Genomic DNA, 13,843 nt, shown 5'->3' on the forward strand with positions numbered 1-13,843 from the left:
GTATTCCTTATCCATCTGTGTCAGTTGTGCCTGATACTGGAGATACAACACTGGAGAAACACTCTAAGAGACAGGCCCTAGACTAGCTGCACCGTCTGGCAAAGGATTTGCCCTGGGTAATTTTAACTTGAGAGGTATAGCACCAGGTGTGAGACTCCAGCCGTGATTGCCTCAGCCCTCCAGCCAGGTTGCAGCTGGGTTTCCAAGATGACCCATTTATAAAAGGACATCTGGAGGCTGTATAAGCTAGGAGAGAACTGTGAGGCATCTCATGGGCTAAGCACACTGACAGCAGAGAAGCAAGAAGCAAAAGAGGCCTGAGAATAGCCCAAAGGTGGCTAGTCATATACAAAGGGAGCAAGATGAAGGTGAGAACTCCAGGTACCACCAATAACTGGGGGCTTTGGAAGCAGCATGGGTCAGTGAACCCCAAGGAACAGCCACAGGATGAGCCACCTGCCAAGCAGTCTGTGCCAGGACAGCAGCACTCACAGCCCTCCCGACCATGGAGCGAACCCAGGCCTTCTATATGGCCCAAGAGTCAGGTAGTCTCAAGCAGAAAACTGTCTTTGATGTCTCATGAAATGGCGACCTTCAGGCTAAACATCTCATCTTCAGACTAGCCCAACACCCTCAGCACAGGTCTATTTCTAAGCATATAAAATTTTTGGCCCAGAAAAGCCCTACTATTAGATGTCAGGGTGAATGGAGACTACCAGAGAGGGTGCTCTCAGTCCATTCTCACAATGTCCCAACTTTGGGAGCCCAGGCCTCACTTCTAGTCCAAGAATGCTTTCAAGGTCAACAACCCAAAACTGCAAAACACATCATGCAGACACGTGTGGGCCTATACTTACTCCTTGCTGGATTTGTTCTTGCTTGTATTAATCTGATTTAGCTTTTAACCCTATCAGCAGGGAATCAATAACTTCAGCAGTTTTCTTCTAGACTTTTTGATCTCCAAAACAGACATAGTACCTGTTGTGTAAAACACCTTGTACTGAGCCAGTCGCAGTGCCTCTATCTCTCCATCCTTCCCAGCTGCCCCACTGTTGGGGTGAAGCAGTATCTAAAGGAAGAACAGAAGATCGTCTGTCAGACCACAGCAGAATGCTCTGTCACAAGACCTGCTCCCTCCCCACATGAGACCATGTACACATTTAAAGATGCCATTTAGCCCCTGCAAACCACAGGAGCTTGACAACAAACCAAATTTTACATGCTGAAAGACCTACATGTGTGACACCAAAAGGAGACTAGGAAACATCAGTATCTTTATTGTGCCTTCCTGGTCCTGCAAGAGGGCATGGCCAAGATAGTGCTGGACCTGCCACCTGCCAGCTCATTCCTTTGCTGGCTGGGGATCTGTACAGAGGCTTCCTCCTGCAGCACATTTCAGTAGCCGCAGCCCACTGAGCCTGTCATCTTCCCTGGCAACTGCTGGACAGGCACTAACTGTGCACAAGGGAGACTCCAGCATCTGCCTCACATGTTCACAATGATTGTCCTGGTTTCTACCACTTCTCAACGGGAGCATCTCACTGCTTGAATGGGTGAGATTAACCCCACTGCAGCTGTTTCTGTACTGGCAGGTAACACCTCTATTTCTTTGCTGATGTTGTTGCACTAAATAGTCTCCTGCTGTGTTCTCCTTGCTTGTACTCAGTCACAACCTCCTTTGATAGAAATCTCATCCACTCTCTTCCAAAAAGATCAATATCATTTTCTAAATGGAAACAGAGATTCTGTTCTTGATTTACCCCAGTTATACTAACCCTTGGAGCTTATCTCCCCAGACCAGTTCTGCTGCAAGAATGAGATTCTGAAGGTGTGAGGCCTTTCAGAAGAGAATTTCTCAGAACTACCAGCTGTGATGGTCTTTGTATAGAGCCTCAGGTGCTTTTCTACTCTACCTTTACCCACTACTGCCCTACTGTACAACAAGACACACATCTCCATCCCTCCTGCTGTGATTACAGCTCAACTCATGGCAGGGACATCTAAAAAATCTGTGCAGTTATCCGGGACCAGCAAACAAGCCACAAGTTCAGGATGACCTCATGTCTCTAGTGAAGCAGAGGCTGTTCTCTTAGGTTAGGTGTTGAAACGCCATTCACGGTCTGTCTCCTCTGGCTGACTCACCCTGTTCTCAGAGTGCTCCCTTCCCTGACAACAAGAGTCACGGCAATGGGAATCGGGGTGAGAGGAAGGGAAGGAGGGAAGGGTGGGTCAGATCTGTCCATTGCAGTATTTAGAACACTTGAGCTGCACAGGATGACTGCCTTGGCACTCGTGAGAGAGAAGACAAGTGAGCTGGATGGTTCAGTGGGCTTGTCTGTCAGATAATATCTGCTCTGGAGCCAATAGCTTCATTTAGTGATGAGTCACTAGAGGTTTCCTCCCTAGGAATGGAGTTTAAAAGTGATTCAAGAAATTTCCACTGTGCTAAAAATTAGAAACATCTGCTGAAGTTGTAGGCAGCTGCCGTGCCAAGTTTAGTAACAGTGTTCACAGCTGATCAGCGCTGTAATGATTTAGCAGGTGTCCTGCTGTCAGGGCCTGTACGGGAACTGTGCCCTGGGACATGAGAGCACCCTGGGTGAACGCACTCGCTCCTGTGCCTCTGGAGCACCCGGTGTTTGGAGATCACTCCCATTTGCTCCTGCCCTTACAACGGGGCATAATACAGCATAATACAGCACGGATCCCTCCTCAAACCCAGCATGGAGGTTGGGTCCAACCATGCCGTGTCAACTGCCCAAGATCCAACGTACACTCTTCCCTTTACAAAGGCCAAGCTGAGACACTCTGGTAGCAGGGCACAAGTTTTTTCCAAACCTAGCTTTCACCACGGGCTCCTGCTCTCCCACCAGCTCGGCTCCCCTCTTCTCCTACACCCCAGTGCCATGCAAGCAGCTCAGGAGCTCCAGCACCCGCCTGGGAGCTGAGTTTCCTCCCTCCTCTCTCTCCGGAGGTGCCCCCAGGGCCTCATCACCATAGCACCCTGCCTGCCTGGGTACCAGCCTTGCAGCTTAACCATGCAGAGCAGCAGAAAAACACCAACGATCCCCACGGTGGCCGGGACAAGCCGCGCCAGGGACGCCGTTACCAGGAGCACACTGGAGCCGCTGTCTTGGGAGCCCCCTCCAAACTCATTCAAGAAATGCCAGAATTCTGGGAGGGATTTCAAAATATATTTTTTTTTCATTTTCATACAGAATTCCTTTATTTCTCTTAATCACAATATAAAGGAAAAATGTCTTCTGAAATTTGGTGTAAAAACCAGGTTTTAAGAAAAATACTTAGAGAACCTTTGTGGGAAGCTCAGGTGGGAAATGAGAGAGGCATATAGTGTACTCTGTGTGAGAAGAAAATCCTTGCTGTTGAGTCCATTTATACTGGCACGCCGGTGGAGATAAAGCAGCTCCAAAGTGGAAATTACTAATTATTAACGGCCCACTAAGCTAAGCTACTACGGCCATGTGAGCAGGAATCAAACTAACCCACTTGCTTCCAGGCTTAAAGCTAGGCTTTGCCGACACCCTTTAGCCAGTCAACTTTAGCAACACACTGCCCAGTTTTGATGCTATAACATCAGTGTGAGGGCACTTAAACTTTCTTTGCTACCAACAGGCTTCTTCCTAAACGCGCCTCATAAAACCTCATAAGAAAGTCTATTAAAATTTACTGCAATAAATAAGGAGCTTGATTCTACCGAGCCCTTTCAAGAAACGTTCCCAAGATTTATGACCGATCTATTGATCTGTGACGTTTTTATTTAAAAAGGAAAAAAAAACACTTCTCCCCCAAAAATCTAGTTTCTGAACTTAGTCCCCAGGCTGTTTTCATAAGTGAGCAAGTGCGTGGGGAGGAGGAGCACATCCCTTTGACATTAAGCTAATGGAAAGAGCTTATTTGTCTGACACTTGTACCCTTAATACATTTTGTATGATGTGTTTATTTTTACTGTAAATAGCCCTTGCTCAAAACAGGACCTTGGCGTCGGCCCCAGCACAGTCACAGGTTGTACCGGTGCCTAGTGCGCGGGCCGGGACGCAGAGCAAGGTTACCGCGGGGAGCTCACGCAGGGAAACCTCCGGCCACCGGCCTCCAAAGCACCGGGGAGACCGAAATTAGAAAAACAGCTGTCAGCGCCGTGCGTAAATCAAACGGCCGAATGAGAAAGGGAACTGCTTTCGAGAGGATTTGTGTCAAGGAAAACCCGGCAACATCAAAGGTGGTTTTGCTATCAGCTGCTCGCAAGCCGAAGATTAAAGGGAGTTTCGGTACCCTGCCAAGCGCGGTGCAGGCAGCCAAGCCGGGAGGCAGCGGGGCCACGTGCGATCACCGCCTCACGGCGAGGCCCGGGCTGGCCCGGAGCACGCACGTGCCGGGCGCTGCACGCCGTCCCAGGAGGGGCTGTCCGCGCGCACACGCGCGTGGGCGGCGGGCCGAGCCGGGCCGGGCCGGGCCGGGCCGGCGGCCGCAGCGAGCCCGGGGCCGGGCTGCTGCAGCGCGTCCGGCAGGGCCGCCCGCCCGTCGGGTCGGCGGAGAGAGCCGGGAGCCCGGCGCCGAAGCACCGACGCGCCTCGGGGCCCGCGGAGCCCAGCCCTGCAGAGCCCCGGGCTCTCGCGCCCTCGCCTCCGACAGCGCTCACCAAACCGCTCGGAAAGCACTCTGCCGGAGCTGCCGGGAAGGCCGGGGAGCTGCCACCTCCCCGACTGGAGGCGCCGCGCCGCAGGACCTGCCGCTAGCGGTGGGAGCGTGTGCGAAGCGGCAGGGCGTGCGGGGAGGACGTGTCCGCAGAGCCGACAGGAACAAGCTCGTTAGTACCTGCAGCGGTTGCGTAAGGCCGGCTGCTCCTAGAAAATCTCCCCAAGCAGGGCGTCCCCCTGCCAGGCAGAGAGCCCCGGCCGCGGGCGACCCTTCCCGCGCAGCCTCCCGCCCCCACGGGCGGCTCCTCGTCTCGCCCCGCGCTCACGCCCTGGGGGGACCCGGCAAACGCCGGCCGCTTTCGCGGCTGCGCGCCCGTCCCGCACCACTTCTCGGTCTGAAAGGCTGAGCTCCGGCCACACGCAGTAACTGCTGACCAGGGTTCGCTCCCCCCGACCGCACGCTTACACCAACGGAGGCATTTCCCAGCACACCGTTATTGCCCATCTCCCAGCGCCGTGAGCCCACGATGAGAGGTTAATCGGGAAGAGCACAGCCGAGCGCACACTGGCCATGTCCCATCCACTTCCGCAGTTTATCTTACAGTTCAGTAGAGGGTTCCATAAATATGAACTAAATACCAAAGCCCTGGTGGATGCAGAAAGCAAATCCAAGATCCCAGCTGAGAGCTGGCTTGTGGTGCTTGCAGGAGGATGGACTTTAAAAGCAAAATCAGGCTTTATCTGTGGGATTGCTATTAAAGCCACTTTTTTGTTCAGCAAAAGTCTTGTGTAACTGAGAGAAAAAGTGCATCGCCATGCTGCTCGTTCTGCTAACTGGGCTTTTTTACGCTTAAAGGAGATGTCAGCAGCTCCTGTTGTATGGACAGAAAACTGCAGGACACTGGACTGGCTGCCCCACTTGAACATCGGTAATGGACACGTTACTGAGCCAAGGACCTCAGAGAATGAGTGCCTCATTATGTCTCTATCTGTCAAGATAAATAAAACATATACAACTAGCTCCAAGTGGCCGTGATCTTTTGTTTCAGACACTTGTGCACTTCCTGGGATCAGAAAAGAGAAATGCTGTGGCTATCCAGGCTGGGCACCACGGGGCTGCTGTGAAACGCAGGAGGTGAAGACCCTCCCAGGTGCCTGCAGCGGGAACCTAAGCACACAGCCAGGGCCAGCGTCTTCTCCTGGCTCAGCAAATACAGTCCTGCTGATTCTGGCACTTGGGAAGTCACGCCTGCCCTGCGCACTAGAGGCGTTTGGATTTTAACCTATAATCCCAGACTTATGAACAAAGCATTTCTGCTAACTGGGCTGCTCAGCAGATAACTCTTGGCTAATCCAAAAGCCCTTGTATGGCCCCCAGGAGCCCCAACAGTCCTTCTGCACCACAACCACAGACTCGCACAAATTCCTGAGTTTGCAGCTGCAGAAGCAGTGCCCCGGCAGTGAGGAGCGCTGCCGGCCCGGCCCAGCACCTGCGTCCCCAGGGACTGTGCCCCGTGCCTCCTTGCAGCCTCCCTGGGTCGCTCAGTGTCCCCGTGCCTCCAGCCACCCCGTCCGTCCGGCCTGCAAGTGGCTAAGCAAGAAGATGCTCTTGTGGGTCTCCATGCCAGCAGCCCTTCTGTTCCTCCCTTCCTTTGTCTGCCGTATCTGTTTTTGCTGTTCGACCCTGAGGCAGGAGTTTTTCCCCAGGCCTGGCACAGCAGTCTCACCTGAAGCCCCCGTGTCTTTACTGTGCTACCGCAGCATGTCTGTCTGCAGTGCTCCACAGGCCACGCTTGGGAGCCGCCAGCACCCGGCAGCACCCGCTGGCCCGGCCCACGATGCTGGGCTCTTGTCAGAGCTTCGCAATAGCGAGGCCTGAGCCCGGTGGCACCACAGCATGCACCCGGCTTCGGAAGGACAAAGCTGAGGAGGACGAGCGGCTGCACCGGGGTGGTAACACCGCTGCTGACCTGCTGCCTCCCACTGGCCACGGCAGGATGGAGTCAAAACACTAACTACCACCACCAAGGGAGGTGGTGGCAGGAATTAACCGAACGCTGACGCTGCCTTACCTTGTGCCCTTTGTCTGACTGCCCAAAGAGAACCGGAGACACGTCCAAACCATCAAAGCGCCTGTTTGGAGGAAGCTCAGCTTCAGCCAGGGCCACCAGAGTAGAGAAAATGTCCATAGTGCTGGAGGGAAGAAGTAGGTTTCATTAGAGCAACAAGTGAAGCATCCTGGAAAAGCCACCCAGCCCCACCTCCGCGCTTGGATCTGCTGCCTTATGCCACGTGAGATGGGGCCACCCTGAAGGCGCCCTTGCCCAGATGGGGAATTAGGCCACAGACATGCCCAAGGTCACAGGCGGTGATGGATGAACCGCTCTCAGCAAAGGCCAGACACTCAGCCCTGGGCCTGCAGCACCCAGCACAACAAACAAGTTCTACATCAAAAGATTAAAAATTGATTCAAGCACAGGCTTAACCAGGGCAAGCCCTTGCTCCGTACACCTCCTACCCCGCTGCGGCTCTTTGCTCAGACACAGCTCAGAGCCAGTCCGGCCATCCTGATTCACCTCAGATCTGGTGGTCCACGGGTTGTGCAAGACCTGCACCTAGAAGCTCGCGCTCTTGGCACGCAGGGCACGGCACGGCACGGTGTCCCACGGCTCCTCACACCTGGCAGCGAGGGAACGGTCCCGGCTCTGGGCACGCCGGGGTGCCAGGCCACCCCCCAGAAGAAAGTGCTAGCACAGTGACTTTCTACGCCAATCACAGCAGATCCCGTAGCCCTAGGAAAATGTGGTCTCACTTTTGCATTGCACAGCACGAGCCATAGCAGCCAGAGTGGAAAATGAGAGCAGTGCTATTTTGTGCACTTACACCAAAACGCCTGTCAGCATTTCCACCATAATCCTCTCTTTTCAGGGGCTGCCGCCTCAGCCACAGAATATTGCTTGGGGGTCGTTCTTGGCTACTCCCTGCGCGATGGGTGCGCTGTAGGCACGGTGCAGCAGCAGAAGCGGGTGATCCCACACTCCGCCACCTACGACGGGCAACTCGGAGACGCAGAGGGCGAGAGCCGCTGCTTTCGTGCCTGCGAGCTGTCCGCTGCTTGTGGCCCAGAGCCAGACCTCTAATGCAGCGATTCTCTGTGACCGCACGCCAGGCAGCAAGTCCACTTGGCTCGGAGAGGCCACAGGTCTAGCAACCTCCTTGTTGGGCTGGGAACGCCTTGGCTGCCACCAACTCATTGCGTAGCCTTGGCAAAGTCACTGCCCCTTTGCAGGCCAAATTTCCTGGCAATGAGCAGGCTTGACTCCAACGAGATCAGAGACCAGCCCTGTCCGCAAGGCCGCCTTATCTAACCTTCGCTCGCAGCATCTCCGTCCTGCCCGCTGCAAAGCACGAGCGGCAGATCCCGCCGGTGAAAGCGAAGCAGATTCCTCCTTCTCCCGTTGCATAGGCTTCGCCCGCGCCAGGCCGCCCAAGACTGCTAAAACGAGCCGCAGTGAAGTCACACGGAGAGCTCCCCGTCCAAGGCAGAGGGCAAACACAGAGGCTCGGCAAGTGCGGTGCGTTTAACCTAGGGGGATGCCGCTGCCCCGCAGGAAGGCACGGCGCTGCAGGGATGCCAGGCAGGGAGCAGAAGATGCTGCGGGAAAGGACGGCGCTGGCGCAGGAACTTACGAGCAAGAGCAGCCCCGGAGGGCAGGCTTCTCCGGCGAGCGCCCGGCGCGAGGGGCTCGACCGCCAGCACCGCTGAGCGGCAGCCAGCTGCCAGCACTGCTCCTTGCACCCGCAGTCCTGCTCTGCCAGGCCTCCTCCCGTGCCGCCGGCCACCAAAACGGCGGGGCGAGTGGGGCAGAGCGGGGCAGAGCGGGGTGGCTCCCCAGCCAGGCACGCTCAGGCGCTCGCTGCTCGGCCGGCGCTGGCGTGGCCCCGCACGCCATGGCAGCCCGCGGTGCTGAATTAAGGGCTGTCGCCGGCAAGGCAGCCGGCACAGCAGGTCCTCCCGGCCTGGCGCTCCCTCCGGAGGTCAGCAAGTGCTGCTGGAAGGCAGCAGGAATTTCACTCACGTGTGTCCTTCCACGCTGGGCCCCTTGCTACTAGCCCGTCTGCAAACACAGTTGCGTGATCGGAGAGAAAAAAAAGCCCAGAACTTAAGGGCCCCTGTTTCTCCCGTTCAATGAGTTTTAATTTAGCTGCTAAGAGACCGAGAGAACAAATAAGAACAAACAATGCTGAGGAGAGCTGAAAAGCAGCCCCGGCTATGGCTGCGCTCGCAGAGGCAGGCTGAGCGGCCAGGCGAGCCAGGAGGCGCCAAAAAAATCTGGCTCCCCGCTGCGCAAACCGAGGGCACATCCCTGCAGGAATTTCACTGAGATCAGCACAAGTCCACCCGAAACCGCTGCAAGCAGCACGCCCTCGGCTCAGGCTCGCAGCCCCCTCGGCTGCTGCAAGGGCTGCGGGTGCTCAGCACCCTCCAGACCTGGCCCCAGCGCACACATTCATATGCTTTCAAATCATCGTTACCAAAAGCAGCCCCAAAGCAGCAGAACCTCTGGAAACGGTCACAGCCTTAGAAGTTGAAAGAGGCCTTGCAAGGTAAGGAAGCTGTGGCAATGCCAGACAGGTTCTAGCCTCCAAAAAACAAATTCAGCTGAAACAACTCATTTTCAGCAGGTTGGAGGTTCTTAGCTCGACTTTGGTTCAGAGAGCCCCTCCTTGCAGATACGGGACAAACATCTGAAGTTCTGTCTTGACAAGTCACGCTCCAAGCTCAGTGTCCTGAGTCCTGAATTCCCTTGCACCCACAGCTATGTCAATGTGCCACCCTTTCCTGCACTCCCCAGCAGCTCCTTGGCTCCTGATGCCACTGTCCACCCTGCTCCTCACCCACACTGCAACTGGTGTCATCTGTGAATAGCCTCTGATGGTGGGGATGGGGCAATTCCCCTGCAGCCACAGAGTCCTGCTCGCCCATATATCACACAGCAGCTCCACCGCCGGTAACAAGTCTTTCCTCTGTGTGCTGGATCTCTGCGTTGAACACGAGCCCTTTCTGAGCCAGCACCTCAGGGCATGCTGGTGAGAGACGAGCGAGAAGGGCTGAGCAATCAAAGAGGAAACTTCTAAGGCATCAGACATCAAATATCACACAGATCATCAACCAGCATGAAAGAAAAATGCTGTGCTGCCCGAACTAAAGGTCATCTTGCAATTTTGGAAAGGGTTCTCTTTTGAAAGCCCAAGACCAAAGTTGCTACACTGCATCCAACTAGGATTTCTGGGTCACCACCTTGTGCCCATACCACCTCCAGATAGAGTATCTGGGAGCATCATCTGGAGACTGGCCAGTAAGTATCACCAACCAGCTGTCATTTTTGCCCTTTTTGTCCTACCATATGCTCAGCAGGACACAGAGCAAGTCCAGGATCAAGACCTTTTTTCAGACCAAGCCACCAGACTGGAAGAGAAGGGTTGGGACAGGGAACATGGAAGACCTCTGGGAGGTCTGGGGACAATATAACGGATGACTGAGGGCAAAGGTGGTTAAAAATCTTTCCGGTTGAGTGCAGAGTTGCCCCACACAAAGAGTCACAAATAGATTTTTGTCAAAGTTCACATCAAAGCAAAGGCCCTTCAAGCACACAGATCCTAGAAGAAAAGCGAGGGAAACTGCACTTGCAGTGAAAGGGAAAGCCATTTTTGCCAACCCAGTAGACCCAGCCAAGAGAGCTCTTAGAAAATGAAGTAGCTCCAACTTCCTGCTGCCTCTGAAAAGCAAAGCAGTAAGAGAAGCAGCCTGAGCCCAGAGAGGTGGCTTTCTGCCTGTCCGAGGGTGAGAACCAGGGTGGGCATTTCAAAGGGAGAACCAGGGAGAAATGATGAGTATGCTGGACACGACCATGCCAGAGAAAGCTTCTCCGCTCCAGGCCACCCCGGGCTGACGGCGGCACAACCCGATGACTGTGCAGTGCCGAGCAGCTCTCGGGCGGCAGAACCTGCTCTCCCAACACCCCGGGCCATGCGCTACCCTCCCGCGCAGCCCTGCGCCGCATGCACAGTCAGCCTGGCGCAATTTGCTCCTTATTCATCATCCTACTGACCTATTTCTTGAGTGCCCTACTTTTTATTAGTGTGGGGTATGGCACAAGAGCTGCAGGAGGCTCTAACAATTAAATATCATTAAGAAAAGCCGACATGGCAGATTTCTGTGGAAATCAACATGCAGGCACAAGTTCGTGCTGGCGCAGGGGAGGACCACAGCGAGCATCAGCATTTCTCTGCTGGCTTCAGCTTTCCCAGCCTCTGGCCATGCTAATCCTCTTGCCCATGCAGAAGAGAACATAAAAGAAAGCAATTCCAGGCCTGGCTGCAGCAACCCTGGCCCAGGTGGCTCTAGCAGCCCAGGACATGGTGGACCAGCACCCTCAGGTGCACCCGCAAAGGACCCCATCCCTCTGCCACTGGGAGCGAGGCACAGGTAGAGACAAGACATAGTCCTTGGCAGATTATTCTAAATGAGACTGCGAACGCTGTCAGCATCTTCATAACCTCAGGGGCAGAAGGAAGCCTTAAGCAAGCAGTTAATCTAGGCCTTTGCCCATCGTCCTGCTGTTCCTAACAGAGGATCCCAGAGCCCTGCTCACACTTCTCCAATCACACAGCAGTCACTCCTTGTCTGCAGACATTTCCCAGTTGCACCTGCGGATTTAACTCCCCCTCCAGCTTTTTCCCCATCCGTATCAGTGGAGGGGAAAGTCTTCAACCTCCCTATTTCACAAGGGCAGCAAAAAGCACATGCTCTCCCTTTGAGGAGAGCCCTGGGAGAGTGACTCCGTGCCGCAGAGGAAGAGCTGAACTCTCCACAGCAGCACTGCAGACAGCAAGCGGCCTCTCCCTCCGCACCCCTGCCCGTGAGCTCAGCCTGCGGCCCGGGTTGTGGCTCTGCGCCATCCTCCCTGCCTCCCAAAAGGGAATTCACAGCACAAACTCCCACGTTGCCTCCTCCTGATGCCAGGGCAGATGCTGGCATGCTCTGGCTATCCGACTCGGCAGTGAGCAAGCCAGCGTCTAATCCCATCACTGCTCAGGGGCATCGGTCCCCCTTGCTCCAAGGAACCCAAAGTACACTCAAGGGGACAATGAAACATGCCCAAAAAAGCCTCAAACAGGGTTTCTTGGGATCTCCTCTAAGGGGTTTTCACGGCTTGGATGGGACAGGGAGATGTAAGGGAATCCACTGATGAAACGTCATGCGCACAGGAAGCACAGGTATCTGCAACGTAAAGAGGAGCTTGGTTCAGAGGGATTTGGGGTAGAAAACCCATCCCATTGCGGTTGTCAGCGCATCAACATACAAACCCTGGCAGATGCTGGCAGCACCCAGCCAGCACGAGATGGCAGGCATTGCTCAGGGCAACCACATTCCCAAGGAACACCAGACCAAAGAACTCCAGGTACCTCGTCCCGGTGCCTTCCCCCACCGAACCCCCAAACCTCGCGCCCAAAGCGGCAGATGGGGCCCCGCTCTGGCTTTGCGACCCTCGGCTTCCCCCGCAGCCACCACCCCGGCTCTGCCCCCTCGACGGGGAGCACGGAGCGCACAAACCAGGGGCTGTTGTTTTGCACCACTGCTTACGTCACTCCTGGATTTGGTCTGGACGGCAGAGCTGGTTACAGCAGTGAGGCCGTCAGCCCTTCGCTGGCAATTTCCTGCCTTTTGTTGGTTTGTGTCACACACTTGAACTTTATGAAACCTCCTTGGGGTTTGTTGACTTTGAATTTCCGTGTCTGAGACAGATGCCCCCTTAGGCATTTCTGAATAACCAAACTCCACGCATCTGGGCCAGCACTTTCAAAACTTGGGCTTTGTTTACCGGAGAAGCCGTGAGGTGGGACGCGTCCCAGCTGCAGAGACGTCAGCGTACAGGAGATTACCGGAAACTGGCTGGGCTGAAGGCACCGGATTGTGCTCGTCAGTGGAGCAACTCAGGGCCCCATATATGGCTGCAAAATTACACCAGTCTCCACACTGCAGCTCTCCTGGCTGCCCCCATGACAGTGAAGGCACTCTGCAGGTCGGTGCGCGAATCCGACTGCCCAGTGAATCACGTCTTTGTTTTCAAAGTAATAAAAAGCCCCAAGCCATACTGTTGGGGGATGGCGGGCACCCTCTAGAGCCACCTCCTTACCCTGGGCACTGCACAGCCCATGTGCCCGCCACTGCCACATTGGCAGCTGACTAGATTTACAGCTGTCAAACCTGCTGGACAGGATCTGGGAGGTGGAAAAGCAGCAGATAAAGTCTTTCAGGACAGGGCTGTGCAATCCTGTTGCTCTAGTGCAAGTGCCCTGCTGTCCAGGGAAACAGCTTGAGCCTACAGGAGCAGGACAGCAGCTGCCTGACTTAGGGCACCCTCACTCGCAGTAAAGGCCTTGGCTTTGCAGAGCAATTCCCCCTCTGAAAGGGAGGGCAGGGTGAGGCATGCAGGCCCTGGGGACAGCAGCAGCAGGAGTCAACAGAGGGATGAGAGAGCCAAACACAAGGAGCTGATAAGAGAAAGCACGCTGGAGGAGATCTCCTGCTACAGGGGTGGCCAAGAGGGCAGGATCAACTCGAACTTGGAGAGGCTGGTCCAGAACTCACTTTGAAGCACTGCCGTGGGAAGTGACGGACCCAACTCAGTGAGTCCCACTGAAGGACCTGGCTGGGCTGGCTTGCACATGCTGCGCAGCGAGGAGGGTGAGAAGGCAGATGGCTGCAGGGCTGCAAGTGCCTGGAGAGCCTCGAGCTGGCACGGGCTTAGTGGCTCTGCCCCACATCCTGATGGTCCATCATTGGGCTGCAGAATTGCCAGCAGCATTTGCTGCTGGCTCCATTTGCATCAGCTGTAGCTCCATACAAATCTCTACAGCATTTGCCCAGAGGTGAGGAAGAGGAGACAGCAAACCTTCCCCTCCACTCTCCCCCAAAACTCACTCCTAGGAGAAGCCAGAACCACCTCTGAACTTTGCCGCATCCTGAGCTGATTGTAAACCCCATCTCTCCGGCCAGCTGTTCCCACAACCGCACCCTCCTCCACATAAAGCCATTCACAAACCACAAAGCCTAAGCCTGCTTCTTGGTGGAGAGAGAGAACGTCGTCATCTTTTAATTATCGGGAGGCACTCAGCCACCG

At 55.1% G+C, this 13,843-nt stretch overlaps 1 protein-coding gene across 1 annotated transcript in view; it reads right to left on the bottom strand.

The window, feature by feature from the left end:
- The window catches only part of ARSG (arylsulfatase G), a 28,840-nt gene that overhangs the window by 2,087 nt on the left and 12,910 nt on the right, over nt 1–13,843 (bottom strand). Inside the window, exons 9-10 of the mRNA XM_062592097.1 lie at nt 6,728–6,848; nt 979–1,069 (exon numbers count right to left, since the gene is read on the bottom strand). Coding sequence (XP_062448081.1) covers nt 979–1,069; nt 6,728–6,848 — 212 coding nt within the window. The remainder of the gene's footprint in view (nt 1–978; nt 1,070–6,727; nt 6,849–13,843) is intronic.

This window comes from Rhea pennata, chromosome 19, assembly GCF_028389875.1.
Source record: "Rhea pennata isolate bPtePen1 chromosome 19, bPtePen1.pri, whole genome shotgun sequence".
In the NCBI taxonomy this organism is placed as follows: Eukaryota; Metazoa; Chordata; class Aves; order Rheiformes; family Rheidae; genus Rhea; species Rhea pennata.